The sequence below is a fragment of the Ursus arctos genome, unplaced genomic scaffold (genome assembly GCF_023065955.2).
Source record: "Ursus arctos isolate Adak ecotype North America unplaced genomic scaffold, UrsArc2.0 scaffold_20, whole genome shotgun sequence".
NCBI lineage: Eukaryota > Metazoa > Chordata > Mammalia > Carnivora > Ursidae > Ursus > Ursus arctos.
In genome coordinates, this window is record NW_026622875.1 from 48,834,153 (window position 1) to 48,855,037 (window position 20,885).

A 20,885-nucleotide genomic window follows, 5' to 3' on the forward strand; every position below is an offset into this window, starting at 1 on the left:
AGCAGAGCAAACCATGCATACTAATATGCAATAAAAACAAGGGATGTCATTGCCTAGCTGGGAAACTGAACCAACCAGCCTTCAAACATCACCTGCTATTTCTATCATCACTAATTTAATGCAAGCCTTCAGGAAGAGTCTGCTCCCATGCCCGGGCCCTGGCACAGAGCCCTGCAGGGGATGCAGAGGTGAGTCAGCCATATTCCCTGTCCTCAGAGAGCAGAGAGGGACATGAAGACCAAGAGCAGGCAGAGGAAAGGCCCTGCCTGCACCGTGAGCAATGGGCTGCAGCTGCAGGGGCCCCACCACTGTGTGATTTTGGGGTTGGTCTGGAAACACAACAAAGAAGTTAAGAAACAGCGAAGATGAGGAGGGTCCTTCAGACACCACTCTCCCGAGACATGACGACATGGGGACCGGCACCACAGCCTGGGGTGTGCAGAGGATGACAAACTGGAGAAGGGAGGCAGGGACAGGGCAACACCCTGAATGCCAAGTTCAGGAGTTTGAGTTTTGTGCTGGGGCAATCAGGCGCCACCGCAGGTTCCTGCGGCTGTTATTCTCAAGCGCTGGCATTTCCCGAGCACTTGAACTGCGTGCCAAGCTCTGGGATGAGCACTTTACTGGCCTTGCCTCCCTGAGCTCTCCTGACCACCCTCTAATGCACGTACTATGATCACATCTCCCAGATGAGGAGCTGAGCCTTAGGGAGGGGTGTGCTCGGAAGGAGTGGGCTTTGCACCCAGATCTGCCTGATTTTGAAGCCCAAGTTCCTCACAGGCGTCTCAAGAGGCTTAGGTTTTTAGAAAGGCAGTTCTGACTGGCGGAGGAGGGACAGATTTACGGCTAGGGAGAACCCGAGGCAGAGAAAAGCACTGGAAACTATTACGGCGGCTGGAATTCAAGGTCACTGGGGCCTGGGGTGAGGCAGCTGCGTGGGAGTACAAGGGTGAGGAGCAGTTTTCTGGAAAAAGAGCTGAGAGCATGCTGTGGCTGCAGAGTGGGGAGGGAGGCAGCAGGATGGATGGACTGTAAGCCCAGCTGGGTGAGCCCAGCGAGCTGGCACAAACTGATGCCAGTAAGGGGGTTTCAACACCAGCAGAGAAAGAAGCGTTCACTGAGCTCTTGGAATAAGGGAAAAGATAATATTTCAAAGATCCTTTCTGACCAACCAAGAGACTGTGATTACCAATGGTCAGGATGGAATAAGCTCTAGGTCATCCGTTTAGTCTTAATTTAAATCTGTCATTTTTTAAAAAAGATTTTTATTTATTAGAGAGAGAGAGCGAGCAAGAGAGAGCATGAGTGGGGTGAGGAGCAGAAGGAGAAGCAGACTCCCTGCTGCGCAGGAAGCTCGACACGGGGCTCTATCCTGGGACTCCGGAATCATGACCTGAGCCAAAGGTGGACGTTTAACTGACTGAGCCACCCTGGTGTTCCTTGAATCTATCATTTTTGCTGTCAAGTCTCCTGAGTGGGTTGGGGGGGACAGAACCTTCATAGCTGGGTTGGTAAAGAAGGAGAAAATGGTGACAGTGTGGGGTCCTACTGTTCTCCTTTTAGCCTTGTGATGAATGAATGTTCCTCAGGGGGCTAATGGGAGACCGCGGACATCCCAGGTTTACCAGGGCTCTCCTAAGGACCTGTTGGAACACAAAGGGGTAGCGCTCGTGCAGCATAGAAAAGCCCTTCAGGAGCTCACATCAAGTAAAACCCATGTAGGGCCCCACCTTCTCCCCTGCTGAATGCTGCTCCTGAGACCCCTTGAGAAGGGAACAGAAGAAGAAAGAAGGCAGCCAACTCAGAGCTAATGTGGGTCCACACGGTGGCATTAGGACTCCAGACTTCTCATTATTACATTTAGCCCTCACAACCTGACACGGTTGATGTTTTAATTCCATCTCTAGAGATGAAAAAACTATGGCTCAGAGAAGAAGATACAGAGCTGGGATTTGAGCCCAGAGACTTTGGTCTCCGAAGCCCACGCTCCTTCCCACCTGTCACACCACCTCCTCCGCGCATAATTCCCGGGACCCCATGGTCTGTAGGAAGTGACTGTGGAACTGAATTGTACTGAATAATCAGATCAGTGAACAATAGGTCAGCGAGAGAAGGAACACACTGACGTTCAGCAGAAGGAGCTTCTTGATTTGGTCACACCAGCCACCAAGCTACACTACAGAGCTTGAGATCTCCCCAGTGACAAACTCTGGTACTGAGCCCTCCTGAACCTGCTTAGGACTGAGCCAGCGAGGATACTCAGGTCACTCAGTGAAAAGGAATGTGGTCTGTAAGGAAATCTGCTCTAAGTGTGGTCCAGGCTTCACGGTCTCCTCGTTACTTTTCTGTCCCATATTACAGATGCTGTCTTGGCTAGCAGAAATGCCTCCATCAAACTACCAGAGGAAGCAAGGAAATTTATCCAAATGCCCCGATTTCATGTATTTTTTTTCCCTTTTCAAAGGTAAGAAAAGAAACTCCATATGTCCTCTTAAATAGTTGACAGAAATCTGCTAGAAAAATTCAATGCAAATATGTTTCAGCTCTCATAAGACATAAGGCGCTCTGGAGATGTCTCTACAACCCGTCAAAATACATCCTCCACGAACAGACCCCTGTCCCTGAAGTGACTTGATGAGAGAGGGTGACAGAGAATTGTGGAAGGAAATTGGAGCGTAAACCTAATAAATCAGCATTTGTAATAAAATGAAACTACGAACCATAACAGAGATTAGAGAACTGACCTCCAGGAATGTTTGGGTTCCTAAATCATCTAGGTTTTGATGGTCAAGGCCACGTATGAAAGAAATAAGATTTCCTGTCTTAATGGTGATGACAGAAATGAATTTTTGAAAATTCTGCACTTTCGTTCCAGAATTAACCCCCCTGGTCTGTATGTTTTCCTGAGGTCATGTTCTTGTTTGATGTCAGCCACCTGACACCCAGTGAAGGCCACTTCAGGACTGGCGAGGGTGCCCTGCTTGGGGTACGGCAGGCAGGACTTGCTTTCCCAGCAGAGGGGGTGATCGTGGTCATCAATCTTTTTTGCTTTTGCATACTTACTGGATGTTCCTCAGAAAAACAGTTCCTGATACTGAGTGGAAATGTTTGCCCACTGCTGGCGGTAACCGGGGTGTTGCTGGGGCACATGCTCACTTCTGAAGAAGCCCAGTGAGACGTGAAACCACCTTCCATGTTCACTGGGAAAGGACATGATCCTTTCACCTCATGGCAGCCTGGGGGATCTTGGGAAATGAAAGGTCCTCCTTGTCACTTCTCTGCGGACACCTTTCCAGGTGCTCCCTATGTCACTCAAAATAAAAGCTGAAGTTCTCTGCACGGCCCCCTGTCACTTCTCTCACTGCTCTCCCATCGCCATGTTGCTCCAACCACCTGGCTCTTTCATCAGTTCCTTAAACTTGTCCAGGTCATTTCTACCGTTAAGTCTTTTGCTTGTGTTGCTCTGCCTAGAAAGCCCTTCCTTTAGATCTTTGCCCGACTCCTTCCTTCTTGTCCTGCAGGCCTCAGTCCAAGAGACACTTGGTCAGAACGGTGTCTGGAAAGACCTTCCTGGACTCACCCCCTCCCAACTCCCTCCATCTTGCCCTCCTTAACCTTTTTCTTAGCCCTTATCACTATCTGACATGGTCCCCTGAACCTATTTCTGTATTTATCAGCTGTTTCTTCCAACAGAAGGTAAATTCCACAAGGCGGGTAACTCTTCTCTCTTATCCCTGCTGTATTGCAGCTCTTAGAATAGGTCAACAATTATTTGTTGAATAAATGGCAAATAAACAGGGATTCACACTCTAAAGATTGTGCGGCTACCTCTCACAAGGGATGCGGGCACGTCCTTATTGTCTCCTGTGAGTCCTGTCAGGCCTAAGCACCAGGAAGATCCATTCATTCCTTCACTGGACGGAAAATTAAGGACCTTTGCCTCTCACTGCATCCTCCCCTCCCCCAAATAACTAGTGAATATTTATCCCAACACCATTTATTAAGAAGTTTCTTATTCCAACCAGGGGTGAGAGGTAAGTGGCAATCATGAAATAAATTGTGAGTGAAATTTTAATATATTCTAGGCTGTACTTCTGGACTAGTTCATTATATCTTGTATCACTCTCTCACAAATTTAATTACTATGCCTTTAAAGCATACCATAATATCTTAATACAGAGGTCCTCTTCATTCCTATCTTAGTTTTTGTAAACGTTTCTAAATTATTCTTGACTTTTTTCCTATCAGATTTCTATCAGATTTTCTTTCTTTTGAGAAGTTAAAAAATGTCCGGTTCAGATTTTGATTTGATTTACATTAGGCTTCTACCCTAATTTTGGAAGAATTCGCTTTTACATTATCTTTTCTTCCGTCAGACTGCTACGTTTCCTGGAGACTTGCAGTTTTCTTAAGTTTTAATGTCATGTTTTTTTATTCCCAGTGTGGAGAGAATTCATTTCCATTTTATCTGCTCTCCCCAACTCCCAAACTTGGTTTGAGATTCATCTGTGAATTTCACTGCAAATTAATGGCTAAACTAGAAGCCCCTGACATGAGGAGCTCTATGTAAATCCTGGAATTGACACTTGAGCTGTATTGTGTAGTTATGCCTGACGATGTGCAATTATGAACATACCTGCTACTAACAGACTGTTTCTTTCAATAGAATGGGTTTTTATTTTTGCATCTATTTGTGTTCAAGGTTGCTGTATTCTTTTTCAGGCTCTTCATGTCTCAGGTAAATCATGATCTCTGACCTTATGTAGGCCTTCCCTGCTGTGTGGGGATCCTATTTGTCCACATAGTTTCCTTTCCCATTCTATGCAAGAGCTATTTCAAACCCTCTCTACAATCTCGAAACTTCAATTCTACCACCCCTTCACCTTCAGGAGACAGACTTGCTTTCCAGTTCAGAGAGCGGGGGATGGGTGGTGGGTGGGATGGGGGGGGGTACAGGACATAAAACCAAACCTCTCCAACTTCCTGACATCAAATTTACCCACTTACTTGTATCTGGACCAAATCTGTCTGCTATTGCAGTGCTGATGCCCCATCTGTTTTCTGGACCTCATCTCCATTTCCCCAAGAGTCCCTATTGTTGGACATTTAGGTCATTGTTTCCCTACAAGAATAATGCAATGCTTGATGGATTGCACTGATGTACCCTGGGATGCTTCAGTTTTTCCATAGGATAAAGGATGGAAAGTACAATTGCTGGATCAAAGGGTATGCCCACTCTGATTGCTCGGACTTACCCAGTAACCAGTGTGCTAACTTGCACTCCTACTATTTTGTGTGCATTAGACTGCCTCTTTCCCTGAACTCTTAGCCACATTGGTTATGGTTCTTTTTAATCATCCAATTTGTTAGGCAAAGTGACATTTTGTTATTTCAATTTGCATTTTTGTTGCTCGTCTAAACAAATGATGAACTTTGCCCCGTTCACGGCTGTTTTCCCAGCATCTCACTGTGCATTTGTTCAATGGGAAAGATGAATGCGCAAAACATATGCTAAGCTCTGGGCTACATGTTGAGTTAAATACAGTTGAAATATAGTTGAAGTTAAAGATTTTTTTCATATGCTTATCGGTCATTTACTTTTTTTTTTTTTTTTTTTTTGGTGAATTGCCTGCTTATGTGCATTGCCCTTTTACCCATTAGCATTAGGAGGCTAAATAATTCTTTGCCCATTATATATTTAAGCAGTATGTCCTCCCAGTTATTGTTTGCCTTTTAATTTTATAGCTTTTGAAAAATCAACATGTCTTCCCTCCCAGATTTGTTGAGATATAATTGAGACATTTTAAGATGTATATTTAAGGTGTATAAGGTATCAATTTAAGGTGTATAACATGATGATTTGATACACTTATATACTGTGAAAGGATTGCCATAATAGGGTTAGTTAACACATCAATCATCTCCTATAATCACCTTTTCTTTGATGTGTGGTGAGAACATTTAAGATTTACTTCCTCAGCAACTTTCAAGTATATAATACAGTATTATTAACTACAGTCACCATGCTGTATGATCCCCAGTACTTACTCATTTTATAACTGGAAGTTTGTACTCTTTGACTAACATTTCCCCATTTCATTCATCCCACAGACCCTGGCAAAAACCATTCTGCTCTCCGTTTCTATGGGTTCGGCTCTTCTAGATTTCACATACGAGATCATACGGTAGCTGTCTTTCTCTGACTTATTTCGCTTAGCATAACACTCTCAAGGTCCATCCATGTTGTCACAAATGGCAAGATTTCCTTATTCCTCATGGCTGAGTAACACTCCATCGTACATATATGCCACATCTTCTTTACCCATTCATCTGTAGATGGATACTTAGATTGTTTTGATATCTTGGCTACTGAATAATGCTGACATAAACATGGGAGTGCAGATATCTCTTCCAGATCCTGATTTCATTTCCTTTGGATATATGCCCAGATATTACTGGATATTACTGGACCACATGGTAGTTGAAACTCCCTACTGTTTTCCACAGTGGCTGTACCCATTTACATTCCCACCAACTGTGTACACAAGGGTTCCCTTTTCTCCACATCCTCACCAACGCTTGTTTTCTCTTCTCTTTTTGATGGCAGCCATTCTAACAGGTGGGATGATGAGTGATGTTAAGCACCTTTGCATGTACCTACCTATTGGTTATTTGTATATCTTCTTTGGAAAAATGTCTATCGAGGTCCTCTGCCCACTTTTAAATTAGGTTGTTCACTTTCTTTTGTTATTGAATTGTAGGAGTTCCTTATATATTTTGGATATTAATCCTTATCACATATATGGTTTGCAAATATTTTCTCTCATTCTGTAGGTTGCTTTTTCATTTCATTGATTGTTAAAGAAACAATCTCCTTGCTATGCAGGTGCTTTTTGGTTTGATGTAGTTCCTCTTATTTCACGTATTATTTTGTTACTTGTGCTTTTGGTGTCATATCCAAAAAATCATTGCCAACACCAATGTCAAGGAGATTTTTTCCTTATGTTTCCTGAGGAGTTTTAGAGTTTCAGTCTTTAATTCGTTTTGAGTTAATTTTTGTGAGTAGTGTAAGATAGGGGTCCAGTTTCATTCTTCTGCATGAGATTATCCAGTTTTCCCGTATTATTGTTTTTTATTTTTCTTTATTCTATTTTATTTTTTTATAATAATTTTTTATTATGTTATGCTAGTCACCATACAATACATCCTTAGTTTTTGATGTAGTGTTCCATGATTCATTATTTGCATATAGCACCCAGTCCTCCATGTAATATGTGCCCTCCTTAATACCCATCACCGGCCTATCCCATATTATTTATTGAAGAGACTATCCTTTTACTATTGAGTATTCCCAATTGAGTATATGAGGGCTCTTGATTCTGTTTCATTGACCTATATGTCTCTGTTTATGCCAATACCATACTATTTTGACATCTATGGCTTTGAAGCATGGTTTGAAATCAGGAGGGGCAAATCCTCCAGCTTTGTTGATTACTTTGGCTCTCTGGGGTCTTTGTGGTTTCATACACACTTTTGGATTGCTTTTTTCAATTTCTGTGAAAAATGCCATTGGAATTTTGATAAAATTTTGATAGGGATTGCATTGATTCTATAGAAGGATTTGGATAATATGGACATTTTAACAAAATTAATTCTTCTGATCCATGAACATGGATTTTTCCATTGTTTGTGTCTTCTTCAATTTATTTCCATTTGTTTGTGTCTTCTTCAATTTATTTCATCAAAGTCTTATAATTTTCAGAGTACAAATCTTTCATTTTCTTGGTTAAATTTATTCCTAAGTATTCTATTGTTTTTGATGCTAATATGAATGAGATTATTTTCTTTATTTCTTTTACAGATGTTTCTTTGTTAGTGTGTAAAATACAGCTGACTTCTTTATTGATTTTGTATCCTGCCAATTTACTGAATTTGTTGATTAGCTCTAACAGTTCTTTGGAGTCTTTAGGATTTTCTCCATATAAGATCATATTGCCTGCAAACAGTGGCAATTTTACTTCTTCCTTTCCAAATTGGATGCATTTTATTTCTTTTTCCTGCCTGATTGTTCTGGGTAGGGCTTCCTGTATGATGTTGAAGAGGCGTGGTGAGAGTGGTAACCCTCGTAAAAGAAGAAAAGCTTTCAGTCTTTCACCATTGAGTATGATGTTAGCTGTGGGCTTGTCATCTGTGAGTTATGTTGAGGTATGTTCCTTCTATAAACAATTTATCAAGAGTTTTTATCATGAAATAGTGTAGAATTTGGTCAAATGCTTTTTCTGCATCTATTGAGAAGATCATGATTTTTATCCTTCATTATATTAGTCTAGTATATTGTATTTAATGATTTGTTTATGTTGAACCATTTTTGCATCCCAGAGACAAATTCCACTTGATCATGGTGTATGATTTTTTAATGAGTTGTGGAATTCAGTTTGCTAATATTTTGTTGAGAATATTTGCATCAGGGATATTGGCCTGTAGTTTATAGTGTCCTTATCTGGTTATGTAAAAGGGTAATGCTGGCCTCATAAATTGAGTTTGGGAGTATTCCCTCCTCTTCAATTTTTGGGAAGAGTTTAGAAGGTTTGGCATTTATTCTTCTTTAAATGTTTCATAGAATGAAACTCTGTACCATCTGGTCCCGGACTCTTCTGTATTGGGAGGTTTTTGATTACTGAGTCAGTCTTCTTGTTCATTATTGGTCTATTCAGATTTTCTATTTCTTCATGATTCAGTTTTGGTAGGTTGCATATTTCTAAGAATTTATCCATTTCTTCTAAGTTATCCCAATTTGTTGGCATACAATTGTTCATAGTGTTCTCTCCTGGTACTTTATATTTCTGTGATATCAACTGCAATGTCTCCTTTCATTTCTGATTTTATTTATTTGAATCTTCTCTCCTTTTCCTTAGTCTAGCTAAAGGTTTGTCAATTTTATTTTTTTCCCCAAAACCAGCTCTAGTTTCATTGATCTTTTCTATTGTTCTCCTGATCTCTATTTCATTTATTTCTGCTTGTTTTTTGTTATTTCCTTTCTTCTGCTAAATTTAGGCTTAGTTTGTTCTTCTTTTTCTAGTTCCTTGAGGTGTAAAGTTGGGTTGTTTATTGAGATCTTTCTTTTTTCTTAATGTAGGCATTTATCACTATAAACTTCCATCTTAGAATCACTTTTGCTACATCCCATAAGATTTGATATATTTTGTTTCCATTTTCATTTGTTTGAAGATTTTTTATTGCCTTTTTGATTTATTGTATTACTTTATTATTTTTTAAAGATGTTATTTATTTGAGACAGTGAGTGAGCAAGTGAGTGCATGAGTGGGGGAGGGGATGAGGTGCAGAGGGAGAGGGAGAAGCAGATTCCCCTCCAAGCAGGAAGCCTGAACTGGGGCTTGATCACTACCTAAGCCAAAGGCAGACACTTAACCAGCTGAGCCACCCAGGCACCCCTTAATTTCTTTTTTGACCTATTGATTTTTTAGGAGTGTGTTGTATAATTTCCACATATTTATGAATTTTCCAGTTTTCCTCCTGTTACTGATTTTTAGTTTTATACCATTGTAGTTGGAAAAGATACTTCATATGATATTAACCTTCTTAAATTTGTTAAGACTTGTTTTGTGACCTAACATATATTCTATCCTGAAGAATGTCCCATGTAAGCTTGAAAAGAATGTATATTCTGCTATTGTTGGATGGAGTGTTCCATATATCTCTCTCTTAGGTCCATTTGGTCTGAAATACAGTTCAAGTCCAACCTTTCCTTATTGATTTTCTGTCTGGATGATTTATACACTGTTCAAAGTGGGGTACAGAAGTCCCCTACCCCTATTGTATTGTTGTTTATTTTTCCTATCAGATCTGTTTGTATTTGTTTAATATATTTAGATGCTCCAATATTGGGTGCATACAGATTTATGATTTTTATATACTCTTGACGAATTGACCCCTTTATCCTTTTATAATGACATTGCCTCTTATTACAGCATTTGAGTAAAAGTCTATTTTGTCTGATATAATTATAACTACCTTTGTTCTCTTTTGGTTTCCATTTTCATGGAATATCTTTTTCCATCCCTTCACTTTATGCCTATGTGTGTCCTTAAAGCTGAAGCAGGTCTCTTGTAGGCAGTGTGTAGTTGGGTCTTGTTTTATTTTTATCCATTCAGCCACTCTATGTCTCTTGATTGGTGAATTTAACACATTTATATTTAGAGTAACTATTCACAGGTAAGGACTAATTAATGTATTTCATTAATTGGTTTCTGGCTGTTCTGTTGTTCTCTTGTTCCTTTCTTCCTCTCTTGCTGTCTTCCTTTGTGATTGATGAGTTTCTGTATTGGTATGCTTTGACTCCCATCTATTTATCTTTTGTGTATCTACTGTAGATTTTGCTTTGTATCATAAGGCTTACACAAAACATCTTATAGATAAGCAATCTATTTTATGCCGATAACAACTTAACTTCAATGACATACAAAAATACCCTCTACTCTCCCCCTTTATGTTTTTGATGTCACAATTTACCTCTTTTTATATTGTATTCATTAAAAAATTATTGTAGCTATAGTTATTTTTAGTATTTTTTGTCCTTTCGTCTTTTTTACTGGCATTAAGTGGTTAACACACTACCATATTAGAGTATTAGAGTATTCTGAATTTGATTATATATTTACCTTTATCCGTGTGTTGTATATTTTCATGCCTTCATATTATTAATTAGTGCATTTTCATTTCAGCTTGAAGAACTTTAGCATTTCTTGTAAGGCAGGTCTAGTTTTGCTTAACTCCGATAGCTTTTGTGTGTCTGGGAATGAATGAGGTTATCTGTACTTCATTTCTGAAGGACAACTTTGCCAGATAAAGTATTCTTGGTTGGCAAGTTTTTTTTCTTTCAGCATTTTGAGTATGTCATTCTGCTCTGTCTTGGCCTGTAAGGTTTCTGCTGAGAAATCTGCTGATAGCCTTATGAAGATTCCCTTATAAGTGATAAGCTTCTTTTCTCTTGCTGTGTTTAAGATTCTCTTTTAGTCCTTCATTTTTGTTAGTGTTATTATAATGAGTCCTGGAGAAAAAAAATTTAAGTTTGACGTGTTTGGGGACTTATGAGCTTCATGAATTTGAATGGTCAATTCTCTGCTCAGATTTGGGAAGTTCTCAACCATTATTACTAAAATATTTTAAAAAATATTTTATTTTTTTATTTGAGAGACAGAGACTGGAGAGAGCAAGAGAGAGCATGGGGGGAGGGGCTAAGGGAGAGGGAGAAGAAGACTTCCCACCAGACTCAAGCAGGGATCCTGATGTGGGGCTTGATCCCAGAACTCTGAGATCATGACCTGAGCCGAAGGCAGATGCTTAACCTACTGAGCCACCCAGGCAACCCTCAACCATAATTTTTTAACGTAAGCTTTTTGCCCTCCTCTTTCTTCTCCTTCTTGGTCTCTAATAATTCACAGATTGTTTCTCTTGATGGTATCCATAGTTCACATAGGCTCTCTTCACTATTTTTCATTCTTTTTCTTTTGTTCTCCTCTGGCTGGATAATTTCCAAGGTCCTGTCTTCTACTTCACATGTTCTTTCTTCTGCTTGATCCGTTTTGATCTTGATACTCTCTATTGCATCTTTCATTTCATTCATTGTATTCTTCAGCTCCAGAATTTCTGTTTGGTTCCTTCTTATGATTTCTACCTCTTTGTTAAACTTCTCATTTTGTTTTATGCATTGTTTTCCTAATTTTATTGAATTGATTTTCTGTGTTTTCTCGTAGCTCATTGAGCTTCCTTTAAAAAGCTGTTTTGAATTCTTCATCAGGTAAATCACAAATCTCCATTTTTTTGGGGGTGTCAGTTACTGGAAAATTATTGTGATCTTTTGGTGGTGTCGTGTTTCCTTGATTTTTTCATGTTCCTTTAAGTCTTGTGTTGCTATCTTTGCATTTGAAGTAGTAGTCACCTCCTCCAGTCTTAACTGACTGGCTTCAGGAGTGAAATACCTTGCATCAGCTTTACCAGGGATCCTGAGGCTTTCCCAGGCCTTCTATGGATACTCCTGCTCCACACTTCCTTCTTCCTCCTGAGGCAGAATTTTTAAGCTTGTATGTCTTCTCTCAATTCTGCAGTGTACCAGGCTGAGTGCTGACAACCTCCCTTTTGCTTTCCCAAGAACAGTGCTATCCTCAAGTTTATGGCCTCTCTCTTGCTCACAGATTTAGTCCTGCCTTGTATGCATGCTCACTAGCCATCTGCCAAAGCTTGATCTTGCTATAACCATTGGAAGTGTACACAGGGAGCCAGCCATTTGGTGGAGATGTGTGTGGGTAAGGCACACAGAGCACTGGAGGTGTCTGGGCCAATGGGGAGACCTATAGATGAGGTGTCCCCATGGTGGGCAGGTCTTTAGATGGGAGTCCATGATGCAGTTAATAAGATCTGAGTCCACTTGATACGTTCTAAGCCCTGGCTGCTGTTCTCATAGCTGCTCACCATCTCCTAATCATGTAGCTTATTACTCAGTATTCTGAGTGGGGAGAGCAATAAACAGACCTCTTTGGTAGTGTCTTGCACAGCTGGGGCAGCTGGGTGCTCACTTACATGCTCTTACTTTCCCCCATGGGAGAAATCACAGGCCAAGAAAGGCTCTCTTGGCACTGAGTTGTGCCACCCTGGGAGAGGGGTGAGGTGGGTAAAGTCAAACTGTTACTTTTACCATCTCCAATGTGTTCAGTCTTGGATTTGTTTTTGCTCCAACAGTGTGCTGGAACTTCTCTGATGTACTCCTGGACTTCCGCATTGCTCTTGCAGGTAGGTAATCGTCTAAGTCAGTGTTCTCCAGGGGCTGCTATGGCTGAGAGGCATTGGAGCTGGCTCACGGGCCACATCAGGGTCCACAGTTGGGGCTGGTGTCCGTATTCCTATTACTTGATGCATAAGTGAGTGAGACTCCTCCTGGGAGTCTATCTAAATCATTTTAATTTTTTTAAAAAAGATTTTGTTTATTTTCTTTTTTACTTTTTTAGAGAGAGAGTGAGAGCACAAGCAGGGTAGGGGCAGAGGGAGAGGGAGAAGGAGAGAATCCCAAGCAGACTCTGCAGTGAGTGCAGAGCCCAATACAGGGCTTGATCTCATAACCCTGAGATCATGATCTAAGCCAAGAGTTGGATGCTCAATGAACTGAGCCATCCAGGGGTACCCTGGAGCCATTTAGGGGTACCCTAAATCATTTTCATTCTTTACAGTTTTATGGAGAGAGGTTCATAGTTTTCATCAAATTCCTGAAGAAATTGGTAAGCTTCAAAAGGCTAACAGCTATTACTGTTGAGTTTTTATCTTCCTATTTATCAGCTATTCTTCACTCAATATTTATGAGTATTTATGAATTTTCTACTACATGTCAAACATCGATCTAGGAATTTATCAAAATAATTGTTTTCCCCCTTTAATCTGTGAATATAATGAAAAATATTATTAGGTTTCCTAAAATTGAGGTTATTACATTCCTAGACAAAATTCTCCTTGGCTATTGTAAATTAGTATTTTAATAGGCAGTTGGACATCAATATTATGTGCCAGAGAGTGTGTGTAGAAACACATGGGACATCACCTTTGGTGTCCCAGACATCTTTCTGTTTCAGTTGAGCCATTTAATTGCTTTTATTTTTGAAATTATTAGTAAAGCTCAGGAAAAAAAAAATAGGCCATTGGAAACAATTTGTTAACATATTAAGAATTTTTTAATGTTAATTAACCAGTGAGGTAGTATGTACATTTTTAGAGGCATATGATTTTTGGGTCAGATTCAGACCAATTTTTTTTTTAATTTTAAAAGATTTTATTTATTTATTTGACACAGAGAGAGAGAGAGAGAGTGCAAGCAGGGGGAGTGGCAGGCAAAGGGAGAGGGAGAAGCGGGCTCCCTGCTGAGCAAGCTCAATGTGGGGCTTGATCCCAGACTCCTGGGATCATGACCTGAGTTGAAGGTAGGTGCTTAACCAACTGAGCCACCCAGGCATCCCCAGACCAAGTTTTTAAATAAATAAAGTAAACTTGGATACTTTCATTTTTTGGGATACTTTTAATTTTTTAATGCTAAATTGTATGGAAGTAATTTGTACCATGAATGACTGATGGATTTTATTGGCAAAGATCACTGGGCCTAGCTTCTTTCTAAGGATAGTTCTTTGACCACTTTGCCAATTTCTTCTGTCTGGATTTTACAGTCAGTTTTGCTCATTTTCTTCTTTAAAAATAGTCAGTATTTAAAAAATCATTACAAATATCAAAGTATTCACCTATAATTTAAAATAAATCTTATTTTTCTTATTTTTTCAAATGTATATACATGCTATTTTGATTAACATAAATATTTATGTAACAGCATTTGCATTTATAACTCATGTATTTGATCAATAGTAAAATATTATGATGTTCAAGATACTTTTGATATTTACAATGAGTTCTCATTCAGGAAAGACTCTCTAGGTGCTTTGAGATGAATGTCTGTCATCAGAATTATCTAATTCATTGAAAGGTTTGTTTGTTTGTTTGTTTGTTTAGTGGAATATGTGTTGAGTGTTTCCAAAGGCCATTTTGGCATCAGTTGGGATTATCCTGTGCTTTTAAAAAACAGTACTACTAAGCAATTTATTATAACGGTGAGGTGTCCTTCTATTAATTTCATTTTTGCATTCTCAGAATAAATGCATTAGTTGTATGGGTATGTGATTCTAATATTGCAACATTTGGTTTGCCAATATTTTATTCAGGATTTTGGTATTTGTGTTTGTAGGTGAGACTGTTATATATTTCTTTCTTTTGTTTTCATATTCTCTCTACCCAGAAGTGTTTTCCAAGAGCACAATCCTGCTTATTTTGCCTAACTGCAGACACACAGTATGTTCTTTGCTTTCTTTCGCCTCTTACTTCCTATGGTCCCATTTCCTCAGGGCATCTTACTTTTGGGCCTTTGTGGGGCAAGAACTCTGAACCAGTACCTTGTTTTTTAGACCTTCCTATTTGCAACCTTCCAGAGCAACTCTGCCTTTCTCTCTTCAAACTGCATCCGTCCTATGTCCCATTGTATTGCTGTGGCTGAGGCAACATCAGTTTTTCCTGGCCTTACCTGCATTTCACAGAGGCTTTAAGGAATCTTTGCATTGGAGTCTAGACAATCTTTCTCTAGTGCTCGGTTCATCTTCTGCCTAGAGAAGATGATGTTCTCTGGAAGCCCCAGTAATCCAGGAGAGAACCTGGAACTCTTCCCAGGCAGGGAGGCCCCTCATCATACACACAGGACACAGTTGTGGGAATGAGTGATGCCAATGACATCCTCAGTGGTATGGAACTTCCTCACCTGTTCAAGCCCTGTGGATAAGAGATGTAGCTCTAAGTGCACAGCTAAAGCTTCTTTTTTCCCCCTAGGGCAACGGTTAAATGGACAGTTAGAAAAGAGGTGTTAATTCTTCAACAGGCATAGTCCTACTGATGTCAGTCACTTGCAGGATACAAGTCAGTATCTAACACTATATTCTCTCTAGCACCAACTGGAGATGAACACACTCTTCTGAAATAGAATGTGACCTGGGATGAAAGACACCGAATCCTTATGTGAACCGTGTGTTATTTTACAAGGGTGAGACACACACAGACAAAGTTGACTTTATGTTAACACTGATATCAATGAAAAGTTTTTCTTGAGCACATTAAACTTCAGAAACCCAAGGCTCTGGGTATTTTGGAACAGTCCATAGATCTGCCTCCTTGATCACTGACCAGGACTGTGAATCCCTGTCCCTTGATGTTAGTAAATGGGTAGCAGTCAAGAGAAGATGCATAAATTCATCTCTTGTTTGGGGAGAAAGACATTTAATAGTTGAGAGAAGTCTCAATACTTTGATGAGAATTATTCCATGAAACTATACATATGGGAGATAGCTGCCGGTCTGTGACTGCCTTGTGAAAGCAAAGCCCAATGATCCAGCTACTTGTAATAATAATAAACAAAGGCACTTTAAATAAAATGCTTTCAGGACACCTACTATACAAATTTGACTATAATGCAAGAACTTACTAATCTGGGCCTTCAACACATACTCATGTTCCAAGAGCTTGATACATGGGACCCCTTTTGTCATATAAACAGTGTCATAAAGGATACTTAGGTCAGGAAACAAAAATCTATCTAAACTGTTACATATCTAGAACCAGGGAATTTTAGGAGCTAAAGGGACCTGGGGGACCACGGCTCTAAGCCTGGGAAGATTAGGGTGCTTGTGGGAGATCCAGCCCCTGAATGTAGTCTCCAAACTCAGGCCAGCAGTTCTTGGCCATTCCTTTGCTCCTTCTTTCAGGAATGCTGCCCTTGCATACCTAGAGGCAGATACTTCTCAGAACTGTTTTGGCCAGGACTTTCTCCCAGAACCATTGGCATGGCCTTCTGCCCAATGGTAGAGGAGAAGCAAGTGCTCACTTCTGGGCTCTAAGGATCACATGGTTTGGAGGGTTGACCCCTAAAGTTTGATGGAATAAGATGACTTAAAGAAAAAAAAAAAAAGACTTTTTTGAGAATCCAATCCCCAAGAGGTTTCTGGGCTTGCCCCAAGCTCTGCAAGCTTGTTCTTCTGTTGGTTAAAACTCAGATGGTGGTGACCATCCCTCCAGCCCCCAGGGAAAGTAAGCCACCTATAGGACAAGTTTGCTTACAGCAAAAGACTGACTCCAGTCAAGATAAAGCATGTTTCTAAAATGGTTCTTCTGCAGCTGGACAGGATTCTGAAGCCCCAGTTCTTATGTGGGTTGTCATACTAAGGGCCCTAAACAGCCATTGATGTCAGGGGTCTATGGGAACATGAGCATTCCTCTGCTTTGGCTCCTGGAGAGCAGGGCCAGTGGTGGAGGCAGGGGGGCAGTGACAGCTGAGCAAAGCTCTCTCTGTGTAAGGCAAGGAGTCTCTTAGTAAGGCAAAGGCCATCAGCAACCAATTGGGTATTTGGCTTTCCTTGCTGCCTACACAGCACTGAAGTACTTGTGAACTGAGGACTCTGCATTTCTCCTGTTTGGTTACTGACTTAGTCTGGTTTCACCCAGAAACAGACCTGAGATAGGGATTTAGTTCATTTGGAAGGCAATCCCAGGAAACAGTGGCGGAGGAGGGGGACATGGGGCAGGGGAGGGAAGGGAGACTGTTCATCACCACGGGTGCCTAGAGTTCAGTTGGCTGGGGAACTCGGGGAGTCAGTGTGGAGCTCTGCCCCAGAGTCACCATGCTCACAGAGGCCAAATAGCTGGGGTATTTACTTTCTTCTCGGCAGTCACTGGTTAGGGCTGCTCCCAGGCAGGGTTCTCTCTCTCTCATTTACAGCCTGCCTTCCGCGCAGGAAGAGGAGATCCTGCTGCATCAGGGGCCTTCAGGCAGGTGGAATTTGGGCCAATGGGCACTGCCATGGTAAAGAGATTAGGGGAGCACTGACCAATTCTGAAACAGTTACATGAGCCCAGTTCCACTCCCAAACCATGCCGTGTGCAGCCACGTGTGTGTGCACACGCGTGCTGTACAAACTAGTTGTGGTTGGCTCGCAGGGGAAGTTGCAGTTATTCTGATTCTGAAGATGGGAACGGGGGGCATTCTCCTGCAGTGTCTTTCCACTTATATTCTACAGAGCATGACAAAGCCCCAAATGTGGTTATAGACTTATGTTAGACATGCCAGGTGTTGACCGGAAATAGGTACTAAGTTGTTCCTTCAGTATCAGCAGACGGATGTTAACTCACAGCCGTGAAGTTTATTTTCCTTGAGGTTGTTATAGGGGATTGGGTATTTGCCGGGCTCCGGCTTTGTGCTAAATGCTACGCTGTAAAATTCAACCCTCACAACTCTCTCAGGGGGTATGATTATCCTCATTTTACAAACGAGGACAAGATGTGTGTATCCAATCAACCATGAGACCCAGGGCTGGGTCCCAGGGATCAGCTGAAAAACTTGGCAGGTGTGGGTCTGTCCCAGTGCTGGGAGAAGCTCGGGGACCACAGGGCAGTTGCAGCTGCTGAGTGGAGGAAGGGCTGAAGTAGCCATGCAGGGCCTGGAGGGACAGGGACAGGGTCCAGTGGGAGGCAAGAAATGACCCTGGCTTGTTCTAAGCACTGGCAGTCAGTTAGGACACTAGCCAAAGTTCACAGAGTTTGCAAATTGCATAGTTGTGTTTCAAATTCAGTCTAATTTTGAAGCCTATCTCTATAACCTTCTGCTTCTAAATAATATTGAAGATATAAACTTGTATTTTTGTGTTCCCATCCCAGAGTAACCCATGCCTGATACAGAAAAAATATGTTATCTTTTTAAGTTTGCTACCCAGATTTTTACATACAATAAGTGATATCTGATTGATATTTTAATGCACTGATTCATGGTAGGCTGGGGAAAGATTAAAATTTTGACAAACTGACATATTCGGGAGCTTGAAAAAAAGCACCTCTCCTAGTTTCTCGCTCAGCGAGGGCATAGGGCAGGGTGGGGGCTTGTCTTAGATTTTCTCCCACTGGCCCCTCCTTTCCCTGTTCGTGTTCTGTCCAAGAGAGCACAGTGCAGATTGGTGGCTGTGACTCCAGAAGGTGAGGCCTGCAGGCTGACAAGGGGTGGGAGTCCGTGACTCATCGTGGCCTGGCAGGCTGCCGCAACAGCAGGAGTTTGGGGAGCCTTGTGACCATCAGGCAGCAAAGCCAGTAGGATGCAGGGCCATTGTAAGAAATAATGTGATATTCTTCAGTTACCATCTGGCTCTGAGTTCTGGCAGACAAATGTTACTGTCATGGGGTATTGGTTCAAGTAACAAGGAGGAGCAGAGCCCAATACCATTGAAGAAGTGATGGGCTGGAGCCCACATCCCAGAGTGGGGCTGCCTGTGAAGGCCAAGCTCCAGGCTCCAGCCCACAGTCATGGCAAGGGACAGATGTGTTCACTGTCCTCAGGCAGAGGACCTGACAGATTGAAGGGTGTGAGGACTTGATGGTTATGGAGGGTGGGATGGGAATGAGTGAAAGCTGTTGGAGGGTTCAGGGGCTCGGCCGTGGAAGATGGCTTCCACTTCCTTCTGGGCCGGCCCTTGACCATCTGTGCTGATTGCCGGCTTGGCCTGGCTCCTTCTATGTAGCACCCCAGCTCGGCTGTGGAGCAGATGAAGGGGCCCATTCCCCCATTCACGTGGGCTGCTGGGAACTTGTTAGCTTATATAATGTACTCTCAGAAGAGGGAAAAAACTGACTGCAAGTGCAAAGAAATCTAGATGTTTCCAGGCAAGATCTTATCTGAGTTACAGAAGAGGCAGCTCCTTGTAAGGGAAGGAGCCTGTGATCTGAGGCCGAGCGGGTTTGTGATGCAGCCCCCAGTTCTGAAGCTTACTCGCTGTGGGCCTTGGGTAAGTACCTTCAGGACAAGCCTCTGCATCTACTTCAAAGGGTTTTTATGAACTGAATTCACTAACATAAGCAAAGCACCAGGCACTCAATAAATATTAGCTTCTTTCTCTTCCATTGGCAGCAGTAGGGATATTCGGACTCTAAAGTGGCCAAGTCTAGCGTGGATGTGCTTTGAGAAGCTGTAGAGGGAAGGACAGGGGGCAGAGCACTTATTGGGGGTACAAGGGGCCTGGGACCCCCTTTCTGCCTGGGGTTTTTCCTTCTGTGGTATCCTAGCAATGTCCCTGGGTACTTGGGGGGGGTGGTCTGGGACTAGAGAGCAAATGGTTGGGGTTTTGGGGATTTTTACCCGTTTAAAACACCAGGATTCCACATAAGGTTTGTTTGGAAAATGATTTTGAGGCTAAGACAAACCCAAATCTGCAAACTGCAGGGCTAGATGATGCAGGAGGCCACGTTTAGCACAAAGACCCTGATCTGAAGATTTACAGTTGACTAAAGGAAGGACTAAAAACAGGCAAAGTTCCTCTGGGAAAAGGCAGGGGAGGGCAGTAACATGGCCCTTTACCAACGAGAGAGGCGGTGAGCATTAATTATAGGCTCAAAAGTAAAGAGCTGTCTTGGGAAGGATAGTTAGTAGAAAGAGAGGACAGGTCTCGGGAGGCCTGGGACTGGTGGGGCCCTCTCCCCGACTGAACCACTCAGCGCTAATCAACAGGGGTCTCTGGGGCTCTCCCGCATGCACGGGATGGGCATTTGAGAGAGAGCTCGTGGGGTGCCCAGCACACCTCTGTGCAAATTTGGAACTTCCCTTGCCCCCTCTCCCCCGGCTGCACACACCGAGCTGCCTGCAGGCGGCCTCAAGGCACTTACCTTCTTCAGCTCTTCCTGGACGCCCTGGCTGTTGTCTTCAGAGGACAGACTTTCCTTGTGGTTCTCAGACTCTGTCTTGGGCTCCGACTCCTGATCTTCTCCTGAAGACGTCTCCTTCTCACTCATTTTCATTGCTAACTCGTACAGCCTGTTTTTCAGTTTCTCTTCGGCGGTGGCCACACCGGTCTGAGGGTGCCGAGGCTCGTTGCTGATGTCGGTCTCTGACAAATCACCCGATACCTAGATGCAAGCCAGAAGCGTGAGCCGAGGACTCCTCTGCCACAGTCAGATCTGCTTGTTCCCAATTACCCCCAAGGAAAGGACAGTCCAGGAAAATCAAGCTCTCTTAACTCGACCTGCTTTCCCTACAGGTGGGCTTTTATTTTTCATTTTCCTTTCTCAAATACACACAAATTAACACTTTGTTCAAGGGGTCAGGCAGGTGAGTGTCAGTACTCAGAAACATGTTTGAATTCATTCAGTGTTTTTCATTCATAAGGCGCTTCTTGAGCGCCTGCCATGGGCAGTGGTGTGCTGATGGTACAAGGCTGAGCACACCTGGTTGTCAGCCCCCAGGTGGAGGTGACACACTAGTTCTA

At 42.1% G+C, this 20,885-nt stretch overlaps 1 protein-coding gene across 5 annotated transcripts in view; it reads right to left on the minus strand.

The window, feature by feature from the left end:
- Nucleotides 1-20,885, minus strand: part of MYRIP (myosin VIIA and Rab interacting protein) — a 355,695-nt gene that overhangs the window by 22,644 nt on the left and 312,166 nt on the right. For all 5 annotated transcript variants that reach the window (XM_057315911.1, XM_048216130.2, XM_026496775.4 and 2 more), the window contains exon 11: nt 20,287-20,526. In XM_057315911.1, coding sequence (XP_057171894.1) covers nt 20,287-20,526 — 240 coding nt within the window. The remainder of the gene's footprint in view (nt 1-20,286; nt 20,527-20,885) is intronic.